The 25,292-nt window shown below is 38.2% G+C and overlaps 1 protein-coding gene across 2 annotated transcripts in view; it reads right to left on the bottom strand.

Moving 5' to 3' along the window:
- The window catches only part of LCLAT1 (lysocardiolipin acyltransferase 1), a 191,984-nt gene that overhangs the window by 104,375 nt on the left and 62,317 nt on the right, over positions 1-25,292 (bottom strand). For both annotated transcript variants that reach the window (XM_036119140.2, XM_036119141.2), the window contains exons 2-3: positions 21,004-21,172; positions 13,632-13,830 (exon numbers count right to left, since the gene is read on the bottom strand). In XM_036119140.2, coding sequence (XP_035975033.1) covers positions 13,632-13,830; positions 21,004-21,168 — 364 coding nt within the window. In that variant the 5' untranslated portion in view covers positions 21,169-21,172. The remainder of the gene's footprint in view (positions 1-13,631; positions 13,831-21,003; positions 21,173-25,292) is intronic.

The following is a 25,292-nucleotide window of genomic DNA, read 5'->3' as shown; positions in this document are numbered from 1 at the left end:
TCCATCCCATACACCTAAGGCATTTTTCAAACTGCTGCTTCTACGCTCTCTCTCTCCAGGCTATTTGTTATGCTGTCTCTTTAAGGGCATGGACTCTGTTTTCTCTCACCTTCTGCCCTCCCAGTTCTCCAAGAGCTGACCCACTGATTTTTTAAATTCCAGGCTTTAAGCCCTGCTGGTTATAAGAACTCACAAAATTAGGGCCCTCTGGTTTTCAAAGCCAAATGTTATGGGGATTCATCTTCCTTGTGAGGGCTTCCTGGTGTGACAATCTCTTTCTCTCCCCCTCTCTGTGCCCACAGGTCCCTCCCTCTCTGAGACAGTCCTGTGGTTTCCCTCCCCACTGCGTCTCTGCCCTTCCTACCCTCTTCAATGTAACCTCTTCTCTACATTTAGTTATAGAGTTTGTTCTGTCAGTCTTTGGGTTATTTTCTGGGTTATTTACCCTAATGTGAGTGTTATCTAGTTGTATTAGTGGGACAAAGTGAGCTTAGGGTCCTCTTACTTCCCCATCTTCCCAGCAATCTCCTATCTCACATCTTTATCATTCATCCACTAATGTGGATGGTAGGTTGTTTCCATATCTTGACTACTGTAAATAATACTGCGATGAACATGGGGGTGCATATATTTTTTCAAGTTAGTGTCTTCTTTTCCTTCAGATAAATACCCAAAAGTGGAGTTGTGGGATCATATGGTAGCTCTGTTTTTAATTTTTTGAGGACTCACCATATGGCTTTGCATAGCGGCTGAACGAATTTAAATTTCCACCAACTGTGCACAGGGGTTCCCTTCCTTCCATATCCTCACCAACTATTTTTCATCTTTTTGACAGTAGCTACTCTAATAGGTGTTTAATGATGTATCATTATGGTTTTGATTTACATTTCCCTGATGATTAGTGATGTTGAGCACCTTTTCATGTACCAGTCAGCCATCTGTATGTCTTTTTTCAAAAAATGTCCACTCAGATCCTCTGCCCATTTTTTAAATCAGATTTGCTGGGGGTTTCTTGGTGTGTTTTTTGTTTGTTTTTACTTTGCTACTGAGTTATAGGAGTTCTTTACATATTTTGTATACTAACCCACTGTCAGACATATGATTTGCAGATATTTTCTCCCATTTGGTAGATTGCCTTTTCATTTTTTGATGGTTTCCGTCACCTGTACAGAAGATTTTCAGTTTGATGTTGTCATTCTTTATTTTTGCTTTTGTTGTCAAATCCATAAAATCATTACCAAGCAATGTTCAGGAGCTTAACACCTATGTTTTCTTCTAGAAGTTTCATGGTTTCAGGTCTTACATTCAACTTTAATCCACTTTGAGTTAATCTTTGTGTATGCTGTAACATAGTGGTCCAGTTTAACTCTTGCATGTTAATGTCCAGTTTTCCCAACACCATTTATTCTTCAGTAATGTGTATTGTATATTCTGCACTCCTCTGTCATAAATTAATTGACCATATTTGCATAGCTTTAGTTCTAAGTTCTCCATTCTGTTCTACTTATCTGTCTGTTTTTATGCAAATACTGCTCTGCTAACTATAGACTTGTAATATACTGTGAGAGCAGGAAGTATAATGCCTCCAGGTTTGTTCTTTCTCATGATTTTGCTTTGGCTATTTGGGGTCTTTTTTTGGCTCCATACAAATTTTAGGATTGCTTATTTCTGTGAAAAATACCATTGAAATTTTGATAGAGATTGCACTGAATCCGTACATTGCTTTGAGTAGTATAGACATTTTAACAACATTAATTATTCCAATCCATGAGGACCAAATACCTTTCCATTTGTTTCTTTTCAATTTCTTTCATCAATATCTTACAGTTTTCAGTGTACAGGTTATCTCACCTCCTTTGTTAAATTTATTCCAAAGTGTTTTATTCTCTTTAATACAGTTATAAATGGGATAATTTTCTTAATATCTCTGATAGTTTTATTATATAGAAATGCAAAAGAGAAATGTGACAGATATTTGTATAATGATTTTGTATCCTACAATTTTATTAAATTCAAGGTTTCTACGTATAATATCATGTAATCAGCAAATAGTGACCGTTTTCTTCCTTTAATTCAGATGCCATCCATCCATCTTGCTGTGGCTAGGATTTCCAGTATTATGTTGAATAAAGGTGATGAGAGTGGGCATCCTTGTCTTATTCCTGATTTTAGAGGAAAAGTCTCAAGCTTCCAGCATTTGGTAACTATGATGTTAGGTATGGGCTTGTCATATATGGCCTTTATGATACTGAGATACATTCCCTCGATACCCACTTTGTTGAGAATTTGTATCATAAATGGATGCTGAATTCTGTCAAATGTTTTTTGGCAACTATTGAGATGATCTTATGATTTGTATCCCTCATTTTGTTAATGTGGTATATCACATTGGTTGATTTGCAGATGGTATACCATCCTTGCATCCCCCAGAATAAATCCTACTTGATTATGGTGTATGAGTTTTTTTTTTTTCTTTAATTCTCAGACTGTGGCATTTATTGAGGACAAAACTCTCATCCAAAGGTAAAATGATCACCAAAGGAATTTGTTTTATAAGCATGACTCTTAATGTAAAGTCTAGTGAATACTGAAGAGAATATTCTGCTTTGAGAAATAAGCAGTGCATTAAGGTAGCCTGAGGATAAACGCCATTTCCTTCATGTCATATATTCTTTTAATTTATTCTTAAGCTCACTTTGCTCATATTTTGTTGCAGATTTTCACGTGTGTTCATCAGGTATACTGGCATGTCCTTTCCTTGAGGCATCCTTACCTGGTTTTGGTATGAGGGTAATGCTGGCCTTGTAAAATGACTTCAATAGTGTTCCCTCCTATCTTTTGTTTGGAAGAGATTGAGAAGAATTGGTATTCTTTAAATGTTTGATAGAATTTACCAGTGAAGCCATCTGGTCCTGAACCTTTGTTTATTGGGAGGTTTTGGATTACCGATGAAATCTTACTAGTCTGTTCAGATTTTCTATTTCTTCATGATTCAGTCCTGCTAAGTTTTACACTTCTAGGAATTTATTGGCATATAACTGTTCATAGCAGTCTCTTATGATCCTTTGTATTTCTGTGGTATCAGTTTTTACAACTCTTCTTTCATTTCTAATTTTGTGATTTCTTTTTCTTGGGTGATTCTAGCTAAAGGTTCGTCCATTTTGATTACATTTTCCAAAAAATTTGATTACATGTCCAAATTGTCTTTTTATTTGGTTTCATTATTTGCACCTGATCCTTATTATTTTCTTTCTGTACTAACTTTGGGCTTCATTTGTTCCTCTTTTTCTAGTTCCTTGAGGTATAAAGTTAGGTTATTTGACATCTTTGTTGTTTCTTCATGTAGGCATTTATTACTATGAACTTCCCTCTTAGAACTGCTCTTTCCACAGCCTGGAACTTTTTTTGGTTTTAGGATGTTATATTTCCATTTGCCTCAAGGTATTTTTTTTATCTTTTGATTTCTTCTTTAAACAACAAGCTACTGAACAACCGGTTTGTCAATCTCCACAAATTTGTGAATTTTCCAGTTTTCTTCTTGTAATGGCTTTTAGTTTCATATTGTTGGGATCAGAAAAGATGCTTCATATGATGTCAATCTTCTTAAATTTAGTGAGAGGCAAACCAAACAAGAGACTCTTAAATATAGAGAACTGATTACCAGAGGGAATGTAAGTGGGGGGGGATGGATGAAATAGGTGATGGGGGTTAAGGAGTGCACTTGTGAGGAGCACGGAATGTTGTATGGAAGTGTTGAATCACTAAATTGTATACCTGAAACTAATATTACACTGTGTTGACTAACTGGAATTTATTTATTTTTTTTAAATTTTATTATGTTACGTTACTCACCATACAATACATCATTACTTTTTGATGTGGTGGTCCACGTTCCATTGTTTTCGTAAAACACCCACTGCTCCATGCAATATGTGCCCTCCTTAATACCCATCACTGGGCTAACCCATCCCCCCTCCCCTCTAAAACCCTGTTTGTTTCTGAGTCCACAGTCTCTCATGGTTCATCTCTCCCTCTGATTCCCCCCCCTTCATTTTTCCCTTCCTTCTCCTAATGTCCTCCATGCTATTCCTTATGTTCCACAAATAAGTGAAACCACGTAATAATTGACTTTCTCTGCTTGACTTATTTCACTTAGCGTAATCTCCTCCAGTCCCATCCATGTTGATATAAAAGTTGGGTAGGGTATTCGTCCTTTCTGATGGCTAATATTCCATTGTATATATAGACCACATCTTCTTTATCCATTCATCTGTTGAAGGGCATCTCGGCTCCTTCCACAGTTTGGCTATTGCGGACATTACTGCTGTGAACATTGGGGTGCATATGGCCCTTCTTTTCACTACATCTGTGTTTTTGGGGTAAATACCCAGGTGTGCAATTGCCGGGTCATAGGGTAGCTCTATTTTTAAATTTTTGAGGCACCTCCACACTGTTTTCCAAAGTGGCTGTACCAACTTGCATTCCCACCAACATTGTAAGAGGGTTCCCCTTTCTCCACAACCTCTCCAACATTTGTTGTTTCTTTCCCCGTCCATTTTTGCCATTCTAACTGGTGTAAGCTGGTATCTCAATGTGGTTTTGATTTGAATATCCCTGATGGATAATGATGATGAACATTTTTTTCATGTGTCTGTTAGCCATTTGTATGTCTTCTTCAGAAAAGTATCTTTTCATGTCTTCTGCCCATTTTTTGACTTATTTGTTTTTTGGGTGTTGAGTTTGAGAAGTTCTTTATAGATCTTGGATACCAGCCCTTTATCTGTAGTGTCATTTGCAAATATCTTCTCCCATTCTGTGGGTTGCCTCTTTGTTTTCTTGACGGTTTCCTTTGCTGTGCAGAAGCTTTTTATCTTGATGAAATCCCAAAAGTTCATTTTTGCTTTTGTTTCACTAGCTTTTGGAGATGTATCTTGAAAGAAGTTGCTGTGGCCGATGTCAAAGGTTCTCCTCTAGGATTTTGATGGATTCCTGTCTCACATTGAGGTCTTTCATTCATTTTGAGTTTATCTTTGTGTATGGTGTTAGAGAATGGTCAAGTTTCATTCTTCTGCATGTGGCTGTCCAATTTTCCCAGCACCATTTATTGAAGAGACTGTCTTTTTTCCATTGCATGTTTTTTCCTGCTTTGTCAAAGATTACTTGACCGTAGAGTTGAGGGTCCACACCTGGGTTCTCTATTCTGTTCCATTGGTCTATATGTCTGCTTTTGTGCCAGTACCATGCTGTCCTGGTGATCACAGCATTGTAATATAGCTTGAAAACGGGCAACGTGATGCCCCCAGTTTTGTTTTTCTTTTTCAACATCTCCTTGGCGATTTGGGGTCTTTTCTGATTCCATACAAATTTTAGGATTGTTTGTTCCAGCACTTTGAAAAATGTCATTGGAATTTTGATCGGGATGGCATTGAAAGTATAGATTGCTCTGGGTAGCATAGACATTTTAACAATGTTTATTCTTCCGATCCATGAGCATGGAATATTTTTCCATCTTTTTGTGTCTTCTTCAATTTCTTTCATGAGTGTTCTGTAGTTCCTAGAGTATAGATCCTTTACCTCTTTGGTTAGGTTTATTCTGAGGTATCTTATGGTTTTTGGTGCTATTGTAAATGGAATCGTTTCTCTAATTTCTCTTTCTACAGTTGCATTGTTAGTGTATAAGAAAGCAACTGATTTCTGTGCATTGATTTTGTATCCTGCCACATTACTGAATTGCTGGATGGGTTCTAGTAATTTGGGGGTGGAGTCTTTTGGGTTTTCCACATAAAGTATCATGTCGTCTGCGAAAAGAGAGAGTTTGACTACTTCTTTGCCCATTTGAATACCTTTTATTTCTTTTTGTTGTCTGATTGCTGTTGCTAGGACTTCTAGTACTATGTTGAACAATAGCGGCGAGAGTGGGCACCCTTGACGTGTTCCTGATCTTAAGGGAAAGGCTCTCAGCTTTTCCCCATTGAGGATGATATTCGCTGTGGGTTTTTCATAGATGGATTTTATGAACTTGAGGAATGTTCCCTCTATCCCTATACTCTGAAGAGTTTTAATCAGGAAAGGATGTTGTATTTTGTCAAATGCTTTTTCTGCATCAATTGAGAGGACCATATGGTTCTTCTCCCTCCTCTTATTAATGTGTTCTATCACATTGATTGATTTGCTAATGTTGAACCACCCTTGCATCCCAGGGATAAATCCCACTTGGTCGTGGTGGATGATCCTTTTAATGTATTGTTGGATCCTATTAGCTAGGATTTTGTTGAGGATTTTGAAGTCCATATTCATCAGGGATATCCGTCTGAAATTCTCCTTTTTGATGGGGTCTTTGCCTGGTTTGGGGATTAAGGTAATGCTGGCCTCATAGAATGAGTTTGGAAGTTTTCCTTCTGTTTCTATTTTTTGAAACAGCTTCAGTAGAATACGTATTATTTCTTCTTTGGTAGAATTCCTCAGGGAATCCATCAGGCCCTGGACTCTTGTTTTTTGGGAGGTTTTTGATCACTGCTTCAATCTTGTTACTGGTTATTGGCCTATTCAGGTTGTCAATTTCTTCCTGTTTCAGTCTTGGCAGCTTATAGGTTTCCGGGAAGGCCTCCATTTCATCCAGATTGCTCAGTTTATTGGCATATAGTTGTTGATAATAATTTCTGATAATTGTTTCTATGTCCTTGGTGTTATTGTGATCTCTCCCCTTTCATTCATAATTTTATTAATTTGGGTCCTTTCTTTTTTCTTTTGGATAAGTCTGGCCAGTGGTTTATCGATCTTATTAATTCTTTCAAAGAACCAACTTCTAGTTTCGTTGATCTGATCTGTGTTTCTGGTTTCTAATTCATTGATCTCTGCTCTAATCTTATTTCCCTTATGCATGACTTAGGCATCGTTTGTTGCTTTTTCTCTAGTTCTTTAAGGTGTAGAGTTAGTTGGTGAATTCGGGATTTTTCTATTTTTTTGAGTGAGGCTTGGATGGCTATGTATTTCCCCCTTAGGACCACCTTTGCAGTATCCCATAGGTTTTGGACCGATGTGTTTTCGTTCTCATTGATTTCCATGAATTGTTTAAGTTCTTCTTTGATTTCCTGGTTGACCCAAACATTCTTGAGCAGAGTGGTCTTTAGCTCCCAAGTGTTTGAATTTCTGCCAAATTTTTTCTTGTGATTGAGTTCCAGTTTTAAAGCATCGTGGTCTGAGAATATGCAGGGAATAATCTCAGTCTTTTGGTATTAGTTGAGACCTGATTTGTGACCCAGTATGTGGTCTATTCTGGAGAAAGTTCCATGTGCACTCGAGAAGAATGAGTATTCTGTTGTTTTAGGGTGGAATGTTCTGTATATATCTATGAGGTCCATCTGGTCCAGTGTGTCATTCAAAGCTCTTGTTTCTTTGTTGATTTTCTGCTTAGATGATCTGTCCATTGCTGAGAGTGGAGTATTGAGGTCTCCTACAATTAACATATTGTTATCAATATGACCCTTTGTTTTGGTTAACAGTTGGCTTATGTAGATGGCTGCTCCCATGTTGGGGCCATAGATATTTACAGTTGTTAGATCTTCTTGTTGGATAGACCCTTTAAGAATGATATAGTGTCCTTCTGTGTCTCTAATTACAGACTTTAAAATCTAATTTGTCTGATATAAGAATGCTACCCCAGCTTTCTTTTGAGGTCTGCTGGCATGGAACATGGACCTCCATCCCTTCACTTTCAGTCTGGATGTATCTTTAGGTTCAAAATGAGTCTCTTGTAGGGCGCCTGGGTGGCTCAGTCGTTAAGCGTCTGCCTTCGGCTCAGGTCATGATCCCAGGGTCCTGTGATCGAGTCCCACATCGGGCTCCCTGCTCGGCGGGAAGCCTGCTTCTCCCTCTCCCACTCCCCCTGCTTGTGTTCCCTCTCTCGCTGTGTCTCTCTCTGTCAAATAAAAAAAAAAAAAAAAAAAAAAAAAAAAAAAAAAAATGAGTCTCTTGTAGACAGCATATGGATGGGTCCAGTCTTTTTATCCAATCTGCAACCCTGTGCCGTTTTATGGGAGCATTTAGGCCATTCACGTTGAGAGTGATTATTGAAAGATATGAATTAATTGTCATCATGTTGCCTGTGAAGACATTGTTTATATAGATTGTCTCTGTAAATTTCTGTTGTATATTACTCTTGGGGTCATTCTCCTTTTATAGGACCCCCCTTAATATTTCTTGCAGGGCCGGCTTAGTGGTCACATATTCTTTCAGTTTCTGCTGAAACTGGTCTTGGAAGCCCTGCATCTCTCCATCCATTCTAAATGACAGCCTTGCTGGATAAAGTATTCTTGGTTGCATGTTCTTCTCGTTTAGTACCCTGAATATGTCTTGCCAGGCCTTTCTGGCTTACCAGGTCTCTGTGGATAGGTCTGAGATTATTCTGATGTTCCTCCCTCTGTATGTAAGGAATCTCTTCCCCCTAACGGCCCTTAAGATGGTTTCCTTGGTTCTAAGATTTGTGAGTTTTACTATTACATGCTGGGGTGTTGGCCTGTTTTCCTTGATCTTGGGAGGGGTCCTCTCTGCCTCTACGACACAAAATGTTTGTTTCATTCCCCAGATTAGGGAAGTTCTCAGCTATAATTTGCTCAAATATATCCTCTAGTCCTCTCTCTCCACTCCCTCCGGGATTCCAATAATTCTGACATTGGAATGCTTCATGGTGTCACTTATTTCTCTGATTCTATTTTCATGGATTCTGAGTTGTTTTTCCCTGGCCTCCTCTTTTCCCTTTTTATCTATTAAATTGTCTTCCAAGTCACTTATTCGTTCCTCTGCCTCAGTTACCCTAGCTGTTAGATTATCTAGATTGGACTGGATCTCATTGATAGCATTTTTAAGTTCTGCCAATTCACCTTTCATTTCTGCCCTTAGAGACTCTATGTTGCCATTAATTGATTTCTCCATTCTAGCTATTGTCTTTACAATTGCTAGCCTGAATTCCATTTCCGACATCTTGGTTATATCTGCATCCATTTGTAAATCTGCTGCAGAAGTCATAATCTTTGAGTCTTCTCTGTTTTGGGGGTTCCTCCTCCTAGTCATTCTGTTGATGGGTGGTTGAGGGCATGTATAGAGTCCAAATTATTGACCAGAACCCAAGCAAGATGTACCTGTTTTTAGGGACCTTAGGGTTGCTGACCTCTTGTTCTCCCAGCCTGTCTTCTGTGGGAGGGGCCTGCGGCGCTGTTGCTCAGGCAACCCTGTTTGGGCAGAGTTGCCCTGCCCCCTGTGGAGGGGGATGGGCTCAGTGGGAACCAGTTTTTTAGGGCTTTTGTTCTCTGGCGGCTTTCCGCGTCTCTTCCGAGAGTCAGAGCAGAAGAGACTGTTTCCAACCCTCTGCCTCAGAGCAGAGAGATTGCAGTCTGTTCTTCAGTGAGCTCTCCAGGCCACACTATCTCCATTTCTGTCCATGCTGCTATAAACTGCAGCGTCCTGGGTAGTGCGCCCCTCCGCAGCGGCCCCAGTCCTGCCCCGGTCGGGGCACATCTCTGCCCTTTGTGCTTCTAAAACCGCCAGCTGCTTCCAGTTCGCACGCACGACCCTACCACTCCGGGTTTCCGTCCTGGGGGTTGCCCTAAAGTCCTTTCCCCTCCACTACCGGTCTGGGAGTCTGTGCCCCGTCCCCAGCACGCAAAGCTGTCGCTCACCAGAGGTGTAGTATCCCCAAAGCCAGGCTCCCTCCCGCTGCTGTTTATCCTCTGATATCTGCCCACGGAATCATGGCTCCCCGCTTCATACCTCGAAACCAACCGCCTGAGATACTCTGTTTGTTAAAGATCCAGATCTATTTTCTTACATTTCAGGCGATTTCATGGGTGCTCAGAGTGGTCTGGTAGATATCCAGCTCAATTCCAGAGACCAGATGGAACAGGGTCCCCTATTCCTCTGCCACCTTTTCTCCCACCCCGACTAACTGGAATTTAAATAAAAACTAAAAACCAAACCAAAACAAAACAAAAACTTGTTTTGTGGCCTAACAATTGACATATCCTACAGAATGTTTCCATGTGTTACTTGAAAAGAATGTGTATTCTGTTGAATTTGGATGAAATGTTCCGTATAGGTCTGTAAAGTCCGTCTGGTCTATGTCATTTTAATGCCAATGTTTCCTTATTGATTTTTCTGTCTGGATGATCTATCCATTGATAAAAGTGGGTTTTAAAGTCCCGTATTATTACTGTACTGCTATCTTCTTATTGGATTGACCCCTTTATCATTATATAATGACCTTGTCTCTTAATTAGTCTTTATCTAGCTTTCTTTAGGTTTCCATGTGCATCTTTTCCATCCCTTCACTTTCAGTCCGTGTGTACTCTTACATCTGAGGTGAGGTATTATAGGCAGCATATAGATGGGTCTTGTCAGTCACTGTCTTTTCATTGAGAATTCAGTCCATTCACATTTAATGTGAATATTAATAGGCATGCACTTATTGCCATAGTGTTCATTGTTTTCTGGCTATTTTATAGTTCCTTTGTTCCTCTCTTCTTCTCTGGTTCTTTTCCTTTGTGATTTGATGATTTTCTGCACTGGTATGCTCTAATTCCTTTCTCTCTTTTGTGTATCTAACTACAAGGTTTTGCTTTGTAGTTACCATGAGACTTACATAGATTGTTACAAATGTAAGTAGTCTTATTTTAAGTTAGTAGCAACTTAAGTTAGAACACATTCTAAAGCTCTACATATTGACTCCTCCCCCCTTTGCTGTAGCATGACCCACACATGCTCATCATGTTCATTTTTTGTTTACATAGTTTTTATATAAGCTCTTAAATAAATGTGGACCCGCCAAGCCTGTTAAATAGTATATACGACATTAAAAGAGAAAATTTAATGGTTCCTAGATCCTGCCTAAACATGTCTGCTCTAAAGTTAATTTCACAATAGGAGATAAATATTCTGTATTTAGGTTCGAGTCAAAGTAATACCTAACTGGAGAATGCAGGCTTTAAATATGTTATGTACTATATTAAATGGAAATAAAACTTTGGCATTAAGTGATAATGCAACCACTTTTCTTGTACTTCAAATTCATTGTTCCTTCATATACAGATGTAAAATTTTTATTTTACCACAGACTTCTAGCTTAATTTGCTTTCTTGAAAACCACAGAGCCCAGTCATTGTATAATCAATATGAAGTTATTCCAGTGAAGATAGTCAGGACTTGTGGAAGAAAGCCATCCAATGAGGAGCCAGAGAAGGAGGGAGGGAGGCCTGTTTTTTTTGGCTGTGTCAGTCTGGAGTGAAGTTTCTGTCTGACTAAACTGGGGGGTAGAAGGAAAAGAAAATGTGTTGTTTCAAATGCCACAGATTCTCATTGTTCTTAACAAATCTTGGTAAACTTTCTTGAATTTCCAATGACTTGTTTTAGAATTTTCACCATTTCACTGGGCAGCTGGTCTGTGGAGCTACTCATGCTGTCATCCTGGAAGTGCCTCTCATGTCCTCATTTATGCCCAAAATGTTTTCTTGGGTTATATGTCCAATTGTCTTCTTTAGGGGCTCTAATTATATATATGTCAGACCTCCTTTGACTACCTTCCATTTCAACTACTTTCGGATATTTTTTTTCCTCATTTTAATTCTGTTTTCCTATACATTTCTGGTAGGATTTTGCCCTCTTGTCCTTTTTTTTTTTTTTAATTCAATCCATTCCCCTTATATTTTTTTCTTGTCTTCTTGACCATTATTGTTCTTTGTATTTCTCAAAGTGGTTTTTTGCCCCCATACTCCCAAATGTTTATTTGATGACATTTCATTCAGTTGAAGAGTGTCGTGTTACAGTGTAGGTTTTGGATTTTTCAGTTCTGCCCTTCACTTAAGAGATTTCTTTTATAGATATACAATTATTTTATGGCAGTTTTTTATACGTTTATTGGGGGAGGAATGAGGAAAGGCTATTATTTTTTGCCCCTCTTTTTCTTCCTGCAGGATCTTTAATTTCCTTGTTTTCCTCACTGCCACACCTCTATGGGGAGCTAACTCTTCTCTTTGTATCTGATTCTCCTTCAAAAGCAATGCTTCTCTGAGGCTGCATCTTCAGGTCACACTCTCTTTCTATAATCATTTCCGTATAGCATGTGCTGTGAACCAGTATGTCCTGACCTGTGTTCAGTATTCTGGAACTTAGTATTAGGCTTTTTCTTTTTGAGGATGCTTTTGCTTGTGCTATTTCTTAGTTGTTCATGCCCCTCTACTCTTAAGCCTTTAGAATTTATTTCTCTAGTTAAGGCAATTAGAAGGTTATGGTATTGTTTCCTAGTCATTCTGAAGAGATGAGTGATACACTCTGTTCTTTTTTTAAGTCTGAGAAAAATCAGGCTGCTGTTGTTTGGACAAAGGTCCAAAAACCTTTGTTAAGAAGACTTTTAATTATGGATTTAATCTCTATTAGATACAAGACTGCTTAAATTTTTTGTCACTGTTGACAAAATTGTCAGTTGTATTTTTCTGTATGTAACTTCCTGATTTCATATAAATTTTCAAACTCATCTGCATAAGGTTTTAATATTCTGTTCCTATATTTTATGTAGAATCAAGAACAAACAAGACGTTATTCTTGCTACTGGTAACATGGGTCTTCTCTTTTCTTTCTTCATCAGTCCTTTTAAGGGAAGTGGCAGTTTTGGAAATACTGGTAAGGTCTTCGACATTTCTCTCTGCTCTCCCCTAGAATCTTTGAAGATAGTGACTGCCTTTGCCAGTAATGTATTGCAGATGTGACACTATATGAATTCTGAGGCTAGGTCATAAAATGCCTTGCAGTTTCATGCTAGTTTTATGGGGATGTTAACCCTAAAGGAAGTTGCCTAAGAAATCGGGAGTGTCCCAAGAGTATAAACCTCCTAACTAGTCCATCCTGAGGAAAACACCTACCTTTTTGCCCTCACAAATCCTCAACCATTTCAGTACACTGATAAGGGCATAGTTTAGAAAGCAAAGAATTCAAATAATCAATGTTACATTGGAAACCACAGAAGTAGAGATGTCACAGAAGTAGAGATGTAATAGATAAAGCTGTCAGGGAGTTTTCATATACCCGTATGTGAATAGCTGGTTTAATACATATGTAGTCTGCTCCCCACCCCATTTCACATTAAGTGGAGGAAGATTAAGTTGTAACATGCAATGCTGAAATATCCCTACTTGTCTACCATACGACATGTTGCACTGCTAGGAATTCTTAAAAAAAAAAAAAAAAAAAAAAGCTATGGATTAGGAAAGTTCAGAAAATACCAGCAACTAGTAGTATCCAATTAATATTTGTTAGATGAATGTGAATGAATCAGTTCATTTTTTTCTGGCCTGAATTACCACAAGCATAACATACAATAAAAAGTTACTGAACTATTAATTCACATTCTTCAAAGTGTTGGTCTCTCTGGGACCCTTATCTTGAGAAGAGCTTATTTTCTCAACATTAAATATTTCAAAAATTAAAATAATCTGTTGGATCCATGTTTTTAGGCTAGTGAGAAAAAAATGGGAATGACTTTAATACTTAAGTGGAGTTTAACAAGTTATTCTGTAGTTTTAGGGTGGGGGTCTGGGAGTAACATATTAAATGAATGAACAACTTAAAATAATTTGTGAATAACCTACCAAATCCAGGAACACTTTTGAGACTAGCTTTGAGGCAAATTTTCTCCAATCTGAGGTAGCTATATCTCATCAGACAGTTCCACAGGAACAGCCAGTCCATTCTTGTCCGATGATTCATGATAATGACACTTCTTTCCCCAGGAACAAACGCATCACCTGTTATAATCACTTTTATACCAAACATGGTCTCCAGCAATGCCTAAGGAATAAATAATACAGACATGTAACAATTGAAAATATGGTTTCCCATAGGTAAATTTTATCATATCCTGTAAATAAATCGGACTTCTAATAAGTCAAAGGCATAGTGTTTCTCAAGATTATTGCTTCTATAATAAATCTGGAAGAATGAGAATACAAAGGCCCTGTTTCTATTTTTAGTTTTATTAATTTAGGTTTCTGACAGTTTCCTAATTAAATGCTAACTTTCACTGAAATCTTCAGGATATATTAAGTTAAAAAGTGTAAAAGACATGCTTTTTAAGGTTATAGATATATAAGATTATTACTTTCTAGAAAGGATAATTAACACTGGGTATAGAGCTGAGGGAACAGAAAGTCAAAATTTTCATTTTATACCTTTCTGTATTATGATCTTTTTAAACACATATACATATCTGCATAACAATATATAAAGAATAAAATAACTATATGTTTATAAAGTTCTGCAGCCTGGCATCTTCTACGTAGAAGATGCTCAAGTATTTGTTGAATTTGTTTAATGAACTTTTCTGATAACCAGGCATATAATATATTACAGACTGGTTTTGTGGAGGAAAAAAAAACAGAAGATAAGAAAACTTAATTATTGATTTCAATCCCTTATTTAAACTGCAAATAATTTTTAGGTAAAAAATTTACTAGTTAAAATATGACTTCCCTATTAACAGAGAGAAAACTGGTCCAAGGCAGAGAAAAGACATATAGAAGTGTAGAGCCGTATAATGGAATATGAAGCAACAATGAAAGTAAATGAACTACAGGCATCTACAACACCACGGATGGCACACAACAAGCATAATGCTGAGAGAAGCAAAACAAACAAGAAGTGTCATATGTAAAATTATAAAGAACAGCAAGGAAATGACTATCTTACGAGATGGTTGTAACTTCTCAGCCCTCCAGCAAACCACCTACCTTCTGATACTCTAGTTCTTGACCTGTTTGATAGTTACACTTTAATAGATCATTTTAAAGTGTGCATTTATGTTTTACTAACTTTGGATACATATGACACAGATGAGTGGACCAAGAAAAAAAAAGGTTAAAAGGAATATTAGCTAAGGAAAAGTCAGGAATGTTTTATGTCCAAAGAATTATGGAATCAGAGTGTTAACATCTTAACAGAGTAAAACAGATATCCCACAGATCCCAGAGCTGAGATTCACTTTAGGGCATGAGTGTTTAACCTAACATCAAGTCCTAGAAGGATGGCCTTCAAGGGGTAAATAAATACGAACACCTCTTGAAAATGTATACACAGGTACTTTGCTCAATGCCTGCAGTTTTCATCAGATTTTCAAAAGGGTCCATAACCACTCAATTATAACCCCCACTCCAAAGTCTTGGGAAGCCAAGTCTCTATGTAGAAAGACTTCCTGATGGAGAGGATCATGGCAGAGTCCTCTAGGCTTGGACCCACAGCAGGAAATGTCTCTAAGTATATAGGACCATCACCTCCCAAAATGAATCACTGAATTACGTATCTATCTCAGCCCAGAAGACAAGTGTGAAGTCACCATCTATGGCTTATTAATTTGGATCCGCCCACTCTGCTTTCCAAATGATACAGTTTTTACAAAGAACTGAAATGCACAATGCCCTTCCCTTAGTAGAAAGATGAATTTGACTGCTAATTGTGCGTTGTACCACAGAAAAGAGTTAAAAATCTTAAAGCCTATAAATCCCAAACCTTAACCTTCACCTTTCAAGTGCAATTTCTAATACGTGTATCCTGTGGGTCCCAAATGTCAAAATAAATCCAGACTGTTTGTCCAGAAGCATATCGTATGGCATTCTCTCCCTTGCCATCCAGCACTTCATCAGAATGTGCCTGAAAGTTATATATAACCTTTTGGACAGCCTAAATCTCAAACTCACATTAATCATTTGTAATACCAGACAAGACCTATCTAGTCAATGTTATTTATAGCTCCTGCAAAGGCAGAACTACAAATATTTACTACACAGAGATAAGGTTGTAACGTCTCTAAACTGCAGAATTCAAATAATCAGATTAAAACTGATTAAACATTAAAAGCTGTTATAGAAAAAATGTGAGAATAGTGTCTTTTTTTCTAGTCTAGAACATAAACTAGTATAGAAGAAAAACTAATCTTATAAAATTTAATAATGCTTTACAGAAGCAATTTCTGAGGATCTTATATAGACCACTAATCACTACCTCCAAGTGTCCCACCGTGTCTGAAAACACAAAGATGAGAGGTTCCCCATCATGATCACAGAGAATCAGTTTTGACATCATGCCCCAAGCTCTCATTTATCATTCCAATGAATATTTAGTCTGAGGTAAAATCAACTCTCTGGCGCTCCCCATCTCCACTCCACTTAGGCCCAGCTCCTCAAATCCTTAGCTATTTAAGGCGCTGAATTCCCAAGTCATTCATCAAACACGGTACCCCTTCTCTTAGCAGCAGTCTAGGCAGAAATTATACTCTGAACACCTGTTTTGTTCTAGGATTGGACTGGAATCAGCAGGCTGTGGAAGAGACTTGTGTCCTAGGTGGGGAGTTAGCAAATGATCTCTCAATTCCTGAGTCATGACTTAGGGTGAAAGGACAGAACTCCAAATAATTTTCATAATCCCAGGTTATTAAATAACAATTGGACTGTTGGAAAGAATCCGAATTTTGAGACGCAAAAAGTGCACTGGGCACATGCAAAGTCTGACCTTGACAATATTGATTATGCTGAACAGAACTGCCCTAAAATGAAATGAATAAAGACCTACACTCCCCACTGTAGGTATGTACCAAGAGAGACTGGTCACTCTGCAGACTGTTCTGGAAGGAATTCTTACACAGATAGGTTAGACTAGGCGACCTCTAAGATTCTAGAAGATTTTACTGTGGTACTGCATTTAACACAAAAAAAATGTGCTGCTTAAAAATGGTGAGAGAAGAAAAATCTTGCCAATGAAATAATTTTAATGCACACGAGATGCTTACAAAAGAGATCGTTATGATTATTTCTGTGAAGCAATAACTTAAGTGCATTTACCTAATCTATTATTAGTGAACATTTTTTTAACTGTTTGGGATTGCTTAAAATAAAGTACGTGCATAGCAAAGACTAAATTCTCAGTGAGTAAAAAAAAAATTATTTGCTTCTAATTAAAACTCCTTTAGCACCCTGTAAAAGTGTGAAATAAAAGGTCATAAAAGACACCCTGACAATTTTTTGTAACCTAGTTATAAGGCATTCAACTTCTATAAATTTCTTAGCTGAAAGACTCTGCTTGAGATGCCCTTACTCAGAATCAAGGCAGTGAGTTAAACAGGTAATAGAAGTTTTTTCAAATACACACTAATTTAATACTACAGTGGTGGTTGAATTTTGCGTGTGTATTATGTTCTGAACTCAGGTAATAAAGCAAAAGTCAGGAATAGCTGAAACTTAACCCTTGAAAATCTCTCAGAAAGGTACCTCAGGGAGACCAGTACACTAAATAAAGCCAGTTTTTTCTGAAGACTTGCAACAGCTTTCTCCAGCTGACCATCAGATGAAGGGACTGGTCTACATGCTATTTGAAACACAAGAATTATAGTACAGCACCCCTCACATCCTCTCACTTTCAGTGGAGGTGGGGGCAACCCTAAATTTAAAAAAACAAACAAAAAAACGGCATTCTTATCTTTCCACTCTTCCCTCATCCACCCTAGTGCATGTAATTGGAGTTGTATAAAGACTTGTACCATAGTGTATGGTGTAATGCTGTGTGATAGTAACAGTACTAAGAGTAATAGCAGAAGCAGCTATGGCAGAATTTGTCGAGTGAAGTCCAGCATTTCCTCCAGAGTAAAAGATTTTAGTTATGTACCTAGCTGCCCAAAGACCATATTTCCCAGATGTTATTACAGCCGTTCGCTGTTCCCTCCAACACGGTGAGCAAGAGAGATTGGTGCTATTTGTAATTCACTGATTTAAAGGAAAGCACTTGCTCTGGACTTCCTCCCAGACCCACTTCCTGCAGAGTGGGGCAAAAAAGTGGTAGTGACCAGTCCTGACCATATAAAAGAGTATTATGCCAGGCTGGGTGGAAGGAATCTGAGTCCCTGAATGACATCAGGGAGCAGAGCTACTTCTGAAAAGGCTATATTCACTACCTCATTTAGTCGTCAGAATAACTAACTGTCTGAGGTAAGCAGGTAGTATTAGAACCCCCATTTTTCAAATGAAAACAGAAGTTTAGGGAGGCTAAGTAGCTCCGCCAAGTTCAAACGACTAGAAAGTGGTAAGACCAATAGTGAAACCAAATGTCTGTACCAATAAGCACTCTACTTATATTGGCTCTCCAAGGAAAATAGATTGATCGTGGACACTAAAGCTTTGCAACTGCAATGATTCCTACCAATGTAGTAACTACAAGAAAATTTTCAAAACCCTTCAGGTTTCGGTAGAGAGAAGTAGCCAAAAATGTGATTCATATTCAAAAGATTATACACTGGAAAATTTAAGACATTAAATGAAATGTAAAACCATGTATGATTACTACCAAAAAATCATTTACCTCCAAATGTCTGCCTTAGAATCAGATACACAATGCTGAATCTGGAATGGCTCACTCCGATTTCCTTATAAATCTTAAAAAAGTTATGTAATTGACTTGAAAAAAGTTAAAAGTTTTCTAAATGAAATGTCTCTGGGTTTTATAATGACTATAAATAGAATTAGTTAACATTTAGATAGCTTGTAGAGGACTTTTTAGAAATATCTACTTTTGACTGTTAACCTTATGTGAACTGGGCATTATTGTGCTTATTTAAGTATGATATTTTATGGAAAAATACTCATTTTGTAAATAACACCACAAAACAAATATTCCATATTAAATGGTCTGTTTGAAGACTGCAATGAAACAATGGACTTCATATCCTTAAAGCTAATTTAAAAATGTACCTCTAAAAACTTCATGGTCTGAGAAGTCACCTTCTGTCCTCTAACAAAGGAGGCAGTCTCTCAGGCGAATGAAAGACAGAAACTAGTCAAGCTGGTGCATATCTACAAGTAGGCAAGATAGCTTAGGCAGAACACTATTACCTCCCCGAGGCCAGAAGTCCTATCTGTCCTGTTCGTCATTACCTTCTAGCAATATGCTTGGCACACGGTGGACACTTAATAAATAGTTGCTGGATGAATGTTCCAGGACCCTGCTGCTTACTTTTGCCATAAACAACAGTTAACTTACCAAAAAATCCTTCCTTCTATTATGAAAGGAAAAAGAATTTTTGCATAAATGTATAAGGAAGATCCATACTGATAATGTAAGAATATTACAAATATTCAATACAAAGTACTTCCTACAGGAAAAAAACAGATGAGGAAGCTCAGAACATAATGAAACCAACAAAGAACCCAATATAAATTCTAGAACTTGAAAGTACGGTATTTTAAATAGAGGTAGCAGAAGAGAGGGTCAGTGAACCTGGTGACTTGTGAGAAATCATCATGCCACTGAGACTGATTTTATTAGTAGTTATCAGTTTCTCAAATTTTTTTCCCTCCAGGCATTCCTTGGCTTGAAAGAACTCCAAACCTCCTTCTTTTGAAACAATCATAAGGTCCCAGTGAACTTCTTACCACTGGAAGTTAAAGTGCCATGTGACCCTGACCAATCCTTCAAGGTTTTCCTATCACCTAAGGCTCTAATGGCAGCAAAGTGAGTTTAATCTCAGCTCTACTTAAATAATTTGCTTATGCATGTGACCTCCAGCAAATTATTTAATTTCTCAAAGCTTCTACTACTTCTGTAAATTGGGGATAATGGTAGTGCCTGGAAGGAAGGCATCCTAAAGTACTTATTAGCACAGTATCTGCCACATAAGTGCTTAACAGCTATGACCATCATTACCCTTTAACAAAATCTTATAATTCTTCTCCGTAATCTGGATTAAATATGCAACCATACCAGTTATAGTTATTTATCATCTACCAGTTATGCTATAGTCCCTTTCTTTGTGCTTACAGATTTAAGTGCAAAAACAGAAAAGAAAGGGGGGAGAGGAGAGAAGGGAGGGACAGACGGAGAGACGGGACTACTTTTAGTTTAACGTGATCACATTTCATAAGACAGTTATCTGAATAATTTTTTTAAAAAATTAACCTTTGACAAAGGACAAATGCAATTCTCAAAATTAGTCACCAGAGGAATCCTTTTTAAAATATGAAGAGGGTGCACTGTAATAGCTCCCCACAGCATTAGCGTACTTTCTTCTCTGCAGATATAACAAGGGCGGGCTGCCTGAGGGGAAAAGCATAACGCAGTTCAAAAGACACAGGTGGAAAAAGATCCTTCAGCAACTGAAGGACAAGGACTCCCTCCTTGTTTTCCTGGTCAGGTATATCCTCATCACCCCCACCATGACTGCTCCATAAACGCAGTAACATTAAGTTCTAGCTGTTGCTCAGGAAAAAGAAAGAACAGAACAGTCTCAGGAAATATAAGCTATTCAAGGTAAAGGCAGTGCATGGGTGTCACTCCATTTCTGGAGAAGGCATTACTGACTAGCAGCAACATGGAAGGGCTAAAGCAGCTTTAGTCCAGATGAGGGACGGGGCTGGACTGGAATCCTACAGGACGTTGCCAGTTGCCAGCTCAGAATCAGGGAGATGTGCTCAGAGCTGTATGCACTGACCTTGCAGAGAATACCTGTCTGTTCCAAGAATCTACCACACATTTTGTACATACTTTTACCTTACAGATGCTGTCACTCTAGCTCACAGATGGGAAACCACTTTATTCCTAAATTCTGTGGTTACTGGGAAGAATTAAATCAATCACATCAATATCAAGAGTTCAAAAAAACAGTTTATCTCAATCTTAATTTTTGCCATTATCTTGTAAAATAAATGGAAACACAAAATTAATGGTGTAAAAATTCTTCAAAGTACACCTCGATGAAGGAAAATAAACTTCACGAGGAATATAAAAGAAACTCGTAATTTTGGAATATGGCTCTTAAGATATTTTACTTCAAGGACATGAATTATATTTAATTCTCTAGTTCCTGTATTTCCTCCAGAAAGGATTTATAGGTTTCTTCTAACATTTGACTAAATCTGACTCTAACAAAATAAAAATTGGTCAGCTGGGCCACTTTGGTCCAGTCTCCTTATCAGGCAGGTAACTTACCACAGGCAGTGTGAGCCAGGTTGCCACAATGCGGTTGTTGATCCAGCGATACCAAGATGGGCTTACAAACATCAAAGGTAAAAAGGGGCCGAGCATAAAAATGCTTCCAAAAAAGCTTCCGCAAAACAGAGTGAGTATAAAGTAAATCCCTTTCCATGACACCATGATTCTGAAAGATATAAAATATATATATATATTTTGTTACTATACATATATCTGCCCAAATTGAAAATGCATAAAATAACCTTTCATTACAGGGCTACAGAAAAGCCTCAGATAAAGAATATAAGAGCTTGAATACCATAAAGGTAACCCTCATACATGTCCTACAGGTCTAACAAACTTCCAGTACATTAGAAATCCATATTCTCAGAGTAAATGTCTAACCTAAAAAAAAAGCTGTCTCGTTTAAGAAGGCTTTGTTTTTTTAACTGGTTATTAGTATTAACATAAACCTGTAGAAGTTACCCAACACAAAACCTTAAAATATTCCAGAGGTTTTTTTTGTATCCTACTATAAAGAGTAGACTTAGTGGACCAAGAATTACAGAACAACTTCCTAAGAGTAACTATGCCTAAAAGTGTTGGCAATTTTAGAGTGCACTAAATTTTTTTTAAAAACCTAGATATGTTAATTCTTCACATTAAAACCTGAAAGTAGTATCTTTGGGCAACTCATCTTAAACTGGCTTTTTCTTTATGAGCTGAAAGATTAAGTAGAAGTCAGATTCCTCACTTTCCTAAACTATTTGCCAAAAGATTACTTTCAGGGTCCTCATAACCAGAAATGCTTAATATTGACATTTTTAAATAAACTGTTGGAAACACAGTTTAAAATGAATAATCAAACATTTGATTTTATAACCTAAACAAGAGCAAAAATATGGGTTGCCTCAGGATAATAAAACTGTTAGAATCATTAAAATTATGAAAACAATAATGGCCTTAAAATTTTTAAATTACAAAAGGTATTCAAGGCATCAAGAGCTGTGATTCTTTTTAAATATTCAGAACAGGAAACAAAATTTCAAATGTCAAAGTGCTTTAATAAATGTCAGACAAACAATAAAACAGGTCAAATCCCTTACACAGATTCCAGTTTACCTGGGTGTGGAGCAGGTTTTTAAATCTCTACCAGTACTTGAGAGTATGTATACAAAATCCTATCAAGTACAGAGAATGAATATATGCTGACTGGTTTTTTGCTAAACTCACAATCTGAACTTCGAAGTGAGGGCGGAGAGAAAGACCACTGAAGAGCAGAAGTGGAACACTTGGCCGGCCCAGGACGGTATGTGTTCCTCCGCACCCTCCGCCTCGCTTTCTGAGGCCCAAGCTCTCTTCTTTGCACTGAAAGAAGACACTTAGGCAGCTTATCTCCAGTCTTTACAGGAAAGCTTTTTAAAAGAGGAAAAAGAAAAAGACAGGGGCGCCTGGGTGGCTCAGTCGTTAAGCGTCTGTCTTCGGCTCAGGTCATGGTCCCAGCGTCCTGGGATCGAGTCCCACATCGGGCTCCCTGCTCCGCGGGAAGCCTGCTTCTCCCTCTCCCACTCCCCCTGCTTGTGTTCCCTCTCTCGCTGTGTCTCTCTCTCTATGTCAAATAAATAAATAAGATCTTAAAATTTAAAAAAAAAAAAAGAAAGAAAAAGACAATCTGCAGCACTGCTCCTCTGCCTGAAACCCTCTAAGGACCCTCTGTTGCTGTTTGTTTCTGCCCTCGAGCCATTTGCTAGCTGTCTAGACACCTACCCCTAAACTCCCTGAAGAGCTTGGCTTCACACTCTATCTGCACACATCCATCAAAGCCTCAGACATGCTTTTTCCTCGCTTATTAAACTATTTCTCATTTGATGTGATTAAGCTCCTTTATATTTTTTTCTTTTAGATATTGATATCATCTAATAAAATCTTTTCATTTTACATCGATCAAGCGAAGAACCAGAAGAGTTATGATGACTTACTTTCCTAAGTCCCCATAACCAGCTGGTAGCACCAAGTTTTTTCTGCCTTCTACTTCCTTCCAGGATATTACGCCACCTCCCTCCCACTGAGGGGCTGGGAATCAGAGACTCGAATCAGCTTCTAACCACGTGTTTGTAAACAAAGACTCAGATATAAAAGGATGTGTCCCATGAACATACTGGGGTTACTCAGGCCAAGTCTAATCTAAAATTACTTTTCCATCAAGCTCCTGCCTTTTCCTTAACCTCTTGATCATTTGTTCAATGACTCAATAAACATACAAAGAGATTCCTGTGTGCGCAAGGCCCTGTGCTAGTTACTTGGGGACACGACCGTGAGTATGACAGACATACCAAGCTCTCGCAAATCTGAGCCATTCTACTGCCTCCTCAGGAACTCTTCCTTGGCTCTGTATTTAATCCAGCTCCATTCTGCCTACTTCCAAGTCTCACGGGTTTCACAGACAAAATGGTTAACAATTATGACAGCTACACACTTATTTAGAATCGCTAATATTGAAAAAGACAAAACAAAAACCTGGTGATAGCACGTACTGATGAGGATGCAGAAGAGTAAGAACTCACACATACTGCTGGTGGCAAGGCAAAGTATTATGTATGCTTACCGGATAACCCAACAATCCTACTACTGAATATCCAGGACAAATGAAAATTTCCGACAACACAAAAACCTGTATACCATTGTTCATAGCAGCATAGCAGCATTATTCATAACTGCCAAGAACTGGAAGCACCCCCAAACGGGGTGGGGGGAGATGGGTAAACAAATCCATAGACCAGATGCCTTTAGTTTCTTGCTCAGGAAGGAAACCTCTTTTCCTTCATAAAACGTCCTTATTTAATCACCTCACAATTGAAATGTTAACTAGCATTGCTCCCATAGTCTAAAATGTATACTAAGAAGTAACTGCAATTAATTCAATGTGCTGCATGCTACAATAGAGGATATAATGGAACAGGCAGCGTGTGTTAAGGATAGATCAAAGTAAGGCAGGATGAACTCTGCTAAAAGGGATTAAAAAATGCACTAGACTTGGAGGATGTGAGGTTGGGGAAGGGAAAGATAATTCCAGGTAGTAAAACAGAACATGCAGAGTCAGAGAAATTTGAAACAACATCACTTAAGCAGGGAACTGTAACTCATCAGATACTACTGAGGTACAGTGTACACAGTGGGGAGCTGCAAGAATCACAAGAGCACAGGTCCTAGGACAAAGTACACACACCCAGGCCTGCCAAAAATACCACCTTTGACATGTCACCAAGAAAAAACCTAAGGCCTATGACTCCTATTTTGGGATAAGTGATAATGGTGCATATAAGCATCAATGCAATGAGTGAATGGATTGGTTTTTTTTTTTTTTTTTTTTTTTTTGACAGAGAGATAGCACAAGTAGGCAGAGCGGCAGGCAGAGGGAAAGGGAGAAGCAGGCTCTCTGCTGAGCAGGGAGCCCGATGTGGGGCTTGATCCCAGGACCCTGGGATCATGACCTGAGCCGAAGGCAGACGCTTAATGACTGAGCCACCCAGGTGCCCCTGGATTGGTTTTGTTAAAAAACCTTAAGAGCAAAGAGCTTCTCTTCTTTTTAAAATGGGCAGGTACATGGAACTTGTTGGCAAAAATCCTAGCATTGACAGATGCTGGTATCAGAGCAGTCTATGAGCCAAGAGCATCCAACCCAGCTCCACAACACAAGAGCTGATGATCATGACCACATCACTTAACCTGGATGCTTACAGATGGGGAGGTTGGAGAAAATTCTCAAAGGCCTACCTTTTGAGCACCTAATATTTGCCAGGCACTTTACAGAAGGCTCGTGGTAGTTACATATTCAACACCTACGGATTCAATTATTCATGAGCAACTAAAAGGTCCTTAACATGTAAATACTCCAAAATTTTGCTGAAACTCAAAATTTGATTACTCCAAGGCTGGGGTCAAAAAAACAAATCATTTAGGTAATAATAATTATCTGGTCAAACTGTCCAGTATCCTAACCTCAGTGGCCCTTTATTCTGTTTTACTTACCTCATAAGCATGTGGTGGGGCAAGTCAGATGCATAGTGGATTTGTAAATTTGAGATTTTAAAAGAACCTTACTCTCTACTTTGATAATGTCAAGTGTGTCTTAAAATAGGCACTTCACATTCTCATATAATCCCAACAAGAGCCTCAAAAGTAAGGTAGCAATAATATCAGCGGTATTTCCAGCTAAAGAAATAAGGGACTTGGTTCCGTAACGCTGTTCATACTGACAGAGGTGAGATAAAGAACCTCTAACCAGGGGCACTCCCAGAAAATGCAGT

The sequence above is a fragment of the Halichoerus grypus genome, chromosome 10, assembly GCF_964656455.1.
Source record: "Halichoerus grypus chromosome 10, mHalGry1.hap1.1, whole genome shotgun sequence".
NCBI classification, from domain to species: Eukaryota; Metazoa; Chordata; class Mammalia; order Carnivora; family Phocidae; genus Halichoerus; species Halichoerus grypus.
Note: the sequence above shows the minus strand (reverse complement) of the source record. Positions and strands in the feature narration are given on the sequence as shown.